The 9,907-nt window shown below is 35.8% G+C and overlaps 1 protein-coding gene across 1 annotated transcript; it reads left to right on the top strand.

Annotated features, from left to right (window-relative positions):
- Positions 1-4,992: 4,992 nt before the first annotated feature.
- LOC122584303 lies at positions 4,993-9,546 on the top strand (the record flags this gene model as incomplete). Its single annotated transcript, XM_043756505.1, has 5 exons — positions 4,993-5,347; positions 7,581-7,707; positions 8,234-8,379; positions 8,520-8,806; positions 9,253-9,546. Coding segments are annotated over exons 1-5 (1,209 nt in total), but the record flags the coding sequence as incomplete, so codon positions are not given.
- Between the last annotated feature and the right edge of the window lie 361 nt (positions 9,547-9,907).

Here is a 9,907-nt window from a genome sequence, read left to right as displayed (position 1 = left end):
ACATGTTGGGGTTTTGGTAGGTTGTGTAGCACCAATATCTAGATGTTTTACTGTCATCGGTTATAACAAGCCTTCTACGAAATGGAACACAAAACCATCTAAACGTGTTCAAAGTTGAAAAACAATGGATAGAAAGACTTGAGCAATGGAAACGCATCCACGTCCGTTCTCATATCCAGGCGCCATTGCAAAAAGGTTTTCCATCTGGTCAAAAACATGATTTTGAACATTTGTATTGCACTTCAGATAGTGGCTGCAGTTATATGTAAAATGATTTGCCTTCTTCCTAGATGTTTCCTGATCTTATTCTTTATTGTTGGTATCTCTGCAAATTATTATTGAAAAGGTTTAAATGGGGGTCAAAAATGACTACATAAGTGAAGAAGAGGTGGAAAAATATGCCAAGTATGTTATGCTAGCTGAAGAAGGCGAACCTTTCAGAGAGAATATTGACAAATATGCTTCGATCTAACTAAACTTATTAAAGTATCTGCAGAGAAGGAGCCGAAAATCTTATGAAGCTAATTCTAGATATATCTACTGGATTCAATGGAGTAATAAGTTCGACAATGATGAAGTCCCTCCTCTATATCCTGAAGAAACCCAGAATTGTTGGAGCCTAGTAGCGGTAACGTTAATGACTATTGCAATTGCACTTCCAAACATTTCAAATAGCCATGTCAAAGAATTACTTGCTAGTATGCGGGAAGGACTCCAAATCGTAAGAATTGTTGAAGAAACCCTCAATGAAAATGCTGACTTGGTAGGTTCGAGAAAAGCAGCTAGACTTTGTGGACAGACATTGAGCTATACAACAAGTGACTACATATTGATCTTCAAAATAAGTTTAGCAAGTCAAAATCAACAAAGAATTCTTCAATGGTTGGGTAATGAAGCAGTCAAAAATGTGATAGAGTTTAAGAGCTGCAAAAACAGAAGTTTGAACCGCTCTGTTCATAATTTATTGCTTCCAGTTCCATGTATAGAATTAGTCAAACCATACTACTCCACTGCAGTAAGCAAGAAATTGGCCAAATGATGCGGAACTTTTTGAGTGGATATCAACAATAATTGCAGATCTATTCTGTGCTTGCTTTACCAACTTACCACGTGTCATAAAAATGAAGTGTCATCACGATGCAATAGAGAAAAGAGGGACAGTATCCAGATTGCTGCTCAGCTTCTTGGTAAATCCAAAAAGATTCTAGAGATCCTCGAGATCGCCAACTTCCAATTTAGATTTAGACTCGATGGCCTATATCAATAAGTGGCTAGCTTTGCCAAATAGTCAAATACCTAACCGTTGTACTTCTTCAACCAGAGTTCAGCTTACTTCTTCAAGATCTAGTGAATTGCACATGGTAACTGTCGTGTAATATGTATGGATGTTTTTTATTGTCTATCGTGGATGTTGTTTTCTTAGGTTGTCTAGCTTCATGTCTTGAACTTTACGGGTTCCAATGTTCGTTAGCTATATAAAAAAAATCAACAAATGCAACCGTATAGCAGAAGTAAAAAGGTCCAAATAACTTATATAACACCGCGCTCTAATGACAACAATGACGAATCTTCAACTCCTAGCAGTTCTTCATGCTAAACTGCAAGCTGAATCAGAACAAGTGGAAACTGGGTGATTTATGGAATGCCCAGATTCCCTGGTGATTTATGCAGGGGTCATCATAGTTTCTTAGGAAAATTGTAGGTTTTCTTTAGGAATATAGAAGCTGCGTCATCATTTCTATAGCACAAACACGTAAGAGTCACTGACCTGAAGTTGAAGGCAAAGAAAGTCGGGATTAGGCAGACGACCCATAAATCTCTGCTAGAGTCAAACACCTGAATCCCTCAATAATAGTCTCGGTTTCAGTTCTAAAAGTGGGAGAACATTTCTTGCTGGAGTTGAAAATTTATTTATCTTTTACATCTTGGCAACCCGTCGCCATTAGCCCAGAATGTATAGATCCTTAAGGGACATAAGGTCGTCTTCTATAGTTTGACAGTCTTGACAGGTAAAAGAACGTGATGGGCTACTAGCCAGCAGCTAAAACCGACAAGAACCCTTAAAAAGATGCTTTCATTATTATTTAAGAAACTCAACATGTTCTGTCTACCATCAATTTCTGCAATAAACATCAAGTTCTGTTGTAGGTCCTCAAAGGTTGGATTGTCTTCAACCATGGCCACAATGAAGATTCCACCGCCACTTCCAAATTGTCTTCAATATAAATCCATGGTCGCCGATCGGAATGAGGTGGACCGTGGATGAACCCGAACCCAACAACAAACAACGACTTCCAATATCAACCATAACTCAACATTCAAGCTGTAAGTATATACATATATATGTAAAAATAATACATATCCACTTTCTAATATGTACTAACCTTAACAAAATCAAAACTTTTTAAGACCATTAGGTGTATAAAAGAATGACTCGTTGCCACAACCGTAAAGCATCCATTAACAGCCGGGCCACTAGTTCCATATAATGGTGTGGGTTCGTGGTCAAATAGAAAACAGAATTCTACGCTAACAAAAAAACGAACCAAATTGACCAATTTGACTGAACCAAAACTATTTAACCAAAAAATAAATAAACTACCCAACCATTAGGGGCCATGGGCCGAATGAGAATTTATGGACCAAAAAGAGCCCAAGAAAAGGCCATAGGCTAGCTGCAACAAATTTTAACTTGTCTAACATTTTTTTTTTTAGAAAAACAATTAATAAATGTTATATCCATAAACATAGCAAAATTATTGTTTTAAAAATACAAATTGCAAAATTATACAATATTAAAATAACATATTATAAAAAAAAAATCAAATGTTCATGTCCCTAAAAACTCAGACCATAAGTAGTCACCCATGTTACTTATGTCTAAACCTCCATACCAATCACATATAAACCAATCGATGGTTTGGTGATAGATATTTGGTTAACTCAATATAGTTTGGTCAAGTTCTACATTATTCAAGAACTTAAGACCGGCCACTTTTTGCTCCAATAGGTCGAAGTTAACATAATCAATCAAACATCTACAGTTTACATAATTTTTTTCTTATTTGATGGACCACATGAATAGTACATTTGGCAAGTATTTGTTGCAACAATGCGTCAAAATGTTGATATTTTGGTCGTTATTGCTAGGATAGGGTTCAGAAAATTTCATTTCATGCATGTGCCCATTTACTTTGGTCAAGCCTACACCGTTTACTTATATGAAAATTTCTGTTTTATCTTTCAGTTAACCTTCTCAATAAAATGTGGACATGTGATTTCTACTCTAAAACATTTTTATATTACTGTCAACATTTTAGATAACTTTAATAATTAAGAATAGGAAAGTTAATGTATAAAAACAAGTATATCTGTGATAGTACTTCTGACCTTTATGTTAAAATAAGTTAGATGGCATAATTAGTTTTGTGTTTTCAGTAGAACACTTATGTAACATTTGATTTAAATCTAAATATTTTTGCTATTATCATCAGGTAGTTGGATATTAATCAGGACACCTCGACCAGTTTTCATGTGGCTATTATTCATCTAGAAAATAAATTAATTTCCAAGAATTTCATTTCATGAAATATGCATTTACTCTTTAAGTCAAGCTTAGTTCAATAATTCTATGCGTCTAAATTCAAGCGAGTACAGATATAAGCCAACCTTGTTCATTCCTGCTTTCTGCAACTTGTAATCAAACACATATTTAATGTCATGATGCGTTTACTATTTAGTCAAGCTTAGTTCAATAATGTGCTATATGCGTCGTCTTAATATAAGTCAACTTTATTCGATCATTCCTGCTTTCAGCAACTTGTAATCAAACAAATATTTTTGCAACACTTTAATATATTCATAGAATTCTGATTATTTACCTGCAAGCATCACGATGGAACCCATGGATGTCATGCCATGGGTCGGGCTGTATATTTGTGCAGCATCTTTATTCTGTACTCTTGCAATGGCAGCAGACGTATTTAATGGCTTTAGAATAGGGAAACTGTGGTTTCCATGCAGATTTTTCACAGTCAATGCGGTTTCTATCACAGTGATTGCCATAGCAATGAAGCTACCAGTAGATCTAAGTGCAAAACGGAGGATGACAGTCATGCGAGGTTTGTCAGCATTTTGTTCTTGGTCACCATGGTAGCCATTTTCTTCCTTCTTGGGGCTTATGGGTGACAAAGAACTTCTCATTAACATCATTGCCTTGGTATTCTATTAATCACCATACTTGTAATGAATGGATCCTAGCTTTGTCTTGGTATATCGTGACTTTGTAGCTGTTTACCTGGTATACTCATGTTACCTTCTGTTGGCATTTCCGGTAGCTTTGACAGTTCCAGCAAACAGAAGAAACTTTGAACTACAATACAAGGAGTTGCGCGGTTTGGCTTCAAGTCACGAGGAGATTAATTTTCTTACCAGGAGCTTGTTATTTATGTTAAAATGTATTGGATGATGGCAGAGACGGGTAACCCCCAATTTGCGATAGCTTGTTCGCAGATTTCTTCTACTTTGGGGTTTTATGTTTAGCCACCACCACAGGTGCCATCTCTCTGTTTTCTTATGTACGATATATAGATGGATCATCTGATTATAAGTGGTCAATTAAGATTATTTATTCTATGCAATTAGTTGGAGTTTTGGTAGGTGGTTTAGCACCATTTTTAGATGTTTCACGATCATCAGTTATTTCAAGCCCTCTAAGAAATGGAGCAAGAACCATCTAAACGTGTTTAAAGTTGAGAAACATTGGATAGAAAGACTTGAGCAGTGGAAGCGCATATATGTCCGTTCACATATTCCAGGTCGTCATTGCAAAAAGGTTTTCCATATGGTCAAAAACATGATTTTGAACATTTGTATTGCACTTCAAATGGTGGTTGCAGTCATATGTAAAACAGTGTGCCTTGTTCCTAGATGTTTCCTGATCTTATTTTCTTGTTGTTGGTACTTCTGTAAATCTTTAATGAAAAGGTTTAAATGGGATCAAAAGCATCCAGGGACTATGTACCTAAAGAAGAGGTTGAAAAATATAGTAAGTATGTTCTGCTAGCTGAAGAAGCGGCGGAGCTTTCAGAGAGAATATTGACAAATATACTTGAATCTATAAGTAAACTTATTAAAGTATCTACAGAGACAGAGCCAAGAAATCTTATGAAGCTTCTGGATTATTCCATAGGATTTAATGGAATAGTAGAGTTCGATGATGATGAAGTCCCACCTCTATATCCTGATGAAACCCAGAATTGTTGGAGCCTAGTAGCGGTAACGTTAACGACTATCGCAATTGCACTTCCTGGCATTTCAAATAGCCATGTCAAAGAATTACTTGCTAGTATGCGGAAGGACTCCAAATCGTAAGAAATATTGAAGAAACCCTCAATGAAAATGCTGACTTGGTAGATGCGAGAAAAGCAGCTAGACGTTTGTGGACAGAAGTTGAGTTATACAACAAGTGGCTACATATTGATCTTCAAAAAGTTTAGCAAGTCAAAATCAACAAAACAGATTCTTCAATGGTTGGTGATGAAGCAGTCAAAAATGTGATAGAGTTTAAGAGCTTCAAAAACGGAAGTTTGAACCACTCTGTTCATAATTTTATTGCTTCCACTTCCATGTATAGAATTAGTCAAACCATACTACTCCACTGCAGAAGCAAGAAAATTGGCCAAATGATGCGGAACTTTTTGAGTGGATATCAACAATAATTGCAGATCTATTCTGTGCTTGCTTTACCAACTTACCACGTGTCATAAAAATAAAGTGTCATCACGATGCAATAGAAAAGGAGGGACAGTATCCAGATTGCTGCTCAGCTTCTTGGTAAATCCAAAAAGATTCTAGAGATCCTCGAAGATCGCCAACTTCCAAATTTAGATTTAGACTCGATGGCCTATATCAATAAGTGGCGTGCTTTGCCAAATAGTCAGACAATTAGACGTTGTACTTCTTCAACCAAAGTCCAACTTACTTCTTCGAGTGAATTGCTCATGGTAACTGTCGTGTAATATGTATGGATGTATTTTTGTTGTCCTGTAACCGTTGTACTTCTTCAACCAGGTTGTCTAGCTTCATGTCACTAAGTTTCTTATTGGATGGACGACATGAATAGTATATTGACAAGTATTCGTGCCCGCAAGAATGCGTCAAAATGTGGATATTTAGTCGTTATTAATGCTAGGAAAGGGTCCAGAAATTCATTTCATGCATGTGCGCATTGACTTTTGGTCAAGTTTACTTGTATGTAATTTCTGTTTTATAGCTCATTTAGCCTTCTCAATAAAATGTGGACATGTTATTTCTACAATTAAACATTTTTATATTACTGTGAACAACTTAGATAACTTTAATAATTAAAAAAAAGGAAAAGTTAATGTTCAAGAACAAGTATATATATTATTATGGTACTTCTGAATTTTATGTTAAATTAAGTTTATATGGCATAAGTTGTGTATATTCAGAAAACTTATGTAACATTTAAATCTAAATATTTTTGCTAATATCATCAGAGTTGGATATTAAGGCCGGTGCTTATAAGGATGGAGTACCCTCAGCTTCTTGACTGCCACGTCAGCATTACATCACTCAGGACTTCCCTTAAGACTCTCACTGTCTATAAGACAAGCTTCTTCGAACTTCTTCCTCACATCATCAATTAATTTATTTTTTCCTATTACCTAAACATAAATTAAAAACTAGTTTTTGAATATTAAAAACATATTAGGATTAACAAATTATAAAGAATACAAAAATAAAAACAATAAATTAATTTTAGGGGCTAAATTGATAACTTTTAAAACTCAAAAAGTTAATTCATAAACATATTATATTATAAGGTAGAAATGAAAATTCATTATTATAATATAATATATATATATAGATACATATATGTACCTGTCCCTTTTGTCTTCCTCAGCAACTTCACCAGCAAATCTCACACACACACAAACTAGAACAAGATACAAGACATACACATATATATATTATGAATATATCTACCATGTTTATATATGTATTAAAGCAAAAAAAGAAGAAAAAGAAAATACAAGTAAACACCGATGGCCCCACACGCAAGCGTCTTCCAACTTCTTGTGGGAGAATATTTGGCTGGACGCAAGCTTGAGGACACTAGCTGTCAATAACGTCCAACTTCTCCACGTCAAAGGACGCACCCTTTGAGACGCCTATAAGCACAGGCCTAATTAATCAGGACACCTGGACCTGTTTTCATGTGGCTATTATTCATCTAGAAAATAATCTTCCAAGAATTTCATTTCATGATATATGCGTTTACTTTAAAGTCAAGATTAGTTCAATAATTTGCGTCTAAATATAAGTCAAACTTATTCATTCCTGCTTTCTGCAACTTGTAATCAAACAAATATGTTTGCAACACTTTAATATTCATAGGATTCTGATTATTTACCTGCAAGCATCATGATTGAACCCATGGATTTCATGCCGTGGGTGGGGCTGTATATTTGTGCAGCATCCTTAGTCTGTACTCTTGCAATGGCAGCGGATGCTTTCCGTGGCTTTAGAATAGGGAAACTATGGTTTCCATGTAGGTTTTTCAGTCAATGCAGTTTCCGTCACATTGATTGCCATATCAATGAAGCTGCCAGTTGATCTAAGTGCAAACACGGAGGATGACATCTTTGCAAGGGATGTCAGCATTTTTTCTTGGTCACCATGGTAGCTAATTTCCTTCCTTCTTTAGGGCTTATGGGTGACAAAGAACTTCTCATTAACATCATAGCCTTGGGGATTCTATTAATCACCGTACTCGTTAATATATGGGTGGTGGTGGTTTAGTTAGTGTAAACGTGTTACCTTGTCTGTTGGCATTTTCGGTAGCTTTGACCGTTCCAGCATCTAAGAAACTTAGAACTACAATACAAGGAGTTGCGCAGATTGACTTCAAATCATGATGAGATAAATTTCTCTACGAAGAGCTTGTTAACTACGTTAAAATGCATTGGATGATGGCAGAAACAGGTGACCCCCAATTTGCGATAGCTTGTTCACAGATTTCTTTTACTTTAGGGGTTCTATGTTTAGATGTTGCCATCTATGTCATCTCATGGTTTATAAATCCATACTTTCCTCGCGAAGAATCATCCGATTATGATTGGTCAATCAAGATTATTATGTATGTGCAATTTGTTGGGGTCTTACTAGGCTGTTTAGCACCGATATCTAGATGTTTTTCTGTTACCAGTTATGTCAAGCCTTCTAAGAAATGGAGCAAGAACCATCTAAATGTGTTCAAAGTTGAAAAGCAATGGATAGAAAGACTTCAGCAATGGAACGCATCCACGTCCGTTCTCATATTCCAGGGCGCCATTGCAAAAAGGTTTTCATCTGGTCAAAACACATGATTTTGAACATTTGTATTGCACTACAGATCGTGGCTGCAGTACTATGCAAAATGATTTGCCTTGTTCCTAGATGTTTCCTGATCTTATTCTTTTATTGTTGTATCTCTGCAAATTATTATTGAAAAGGTTTAAAGGGGGTCAAAAATGACTACGTAAGTAAAGAAGAGGTGGAAAAATATGCCAAGTATGTTATGCTAGCTGAAGAAGAGGCGAACCTTTCAGAGAGAATATTGACAAATATGCTTCAATCTATAACTAAAGTTGTTAAAGTAGCTGCAGAGAAGGAGCCGAGAAATCTTATGAAGCTACTTCTAGATAAATCTACAGGATTCAATGGAGTAATAAAGTTCGACAATGATGAAGTCCCTCCTCTATATCCTGAAGAAGTCCAGAATTGTTGGAGCCTAGTAGCGGTAACGTTAATGACTATTGCAATTGCACTTCCTAACATTTCAAATAGACATGTCAAAGAATTACTTGCTAGTATGCGAGAAGGACTCCAATCGTAAAAATTGTTGAAGAAACCTTCAATGAAAATGCTGACTTGGTAGGTGCGAGAAAAGCAGCTAGACGTTTGGGACAGAAGTTGAGTTATACAACAAGTGGCTACATATGATCTTCGAAAGAAGTTTAGCAAGTCAAAATCAACAAAACAGATTCTTCAATGGTTGGGTGATGAAGCAGTCAAAAATGTGATAGAGTTTAAGAGCTGCAAAAAAGGAATCTGAATCGCTCGGTTCATAATTTTATTGCTTCAGTTCCATGTATAGATCAGTCAAACCATACTTCTCCACTGCAATACGCAAGAAAATTGGCCAAATGATGGGAACTTTTTGAGTGGATATCAACAATATTGCAGATATATTCTGTGCTTGCTTTACCACTTACCACGTGTCATAAAATGAAGTGTCATCACGATGCAATAGAGAAAAGGAGGGACAGTATCCAGATTGCTGCTCAGCTTCTTGGTAAATCCAAAAAGATTCTTGAGATCCTCGAAGATCGCCAACTTCCACATTTAGATTTAGACTCGATGGCCTATATCAATAAGTGGCGAGCTTTGCCAAATAGTCAACACCTAACCGTTGTACTTCTTCAACCAGAGTTCAGCTTATTTCTTCGAGTTCTAGTGATTGCTCATTGTAACTGTCGTGTAATAAGTAGGATGTATTTTTGTTGTCTATCATGGATGCTGTTTTCTTTAGGTTGTCTAGCTACATGTCATTGTATTTCTATATGATTTGATAGTCCGATGTAACTTTTAGTTTTTGGCTACTTTTTCCAATGTTACTCGTCCTTTTTATCCATTCAGTTGAAGACTTGCAGTTTATATTTTTTTTTTATTTTTATAATAGGTGGATTATAAGACATGAAAGACTATCTTTTTGTTTTTAAGAACGACACGCATGTCTAGAATGAACTCATGACTTTCGAGAAACATTAATCTAACCTGCACATATAAAAAGTAGACTCAAACCCAGATGAACCTCTCAAAGGCAATACCTACCCAATAA

This window comes from Erigeron canadensis, unplaced genomic scaffold, assembly GCF_010389155.1.
Source record: "Erigeron canadensis isolate Cc75 unplaced genomic scaffold, C_canadensis_v1 Conyza_canadensis_unscaffolded:210, whole genome shotgun sequence".
Lineage (NCBI taxonomy): Eukaryota > Viridiplantae > Streptophyta > Magnoliopsida > Asterales > Asteraceae > Erigeron > Erigeron canadensis.
The sequence above is the reverse complement of the archived record's forward strand: the minus strand, read 5'-3'. Positions and strand labels throughout refer to the sequence as shown.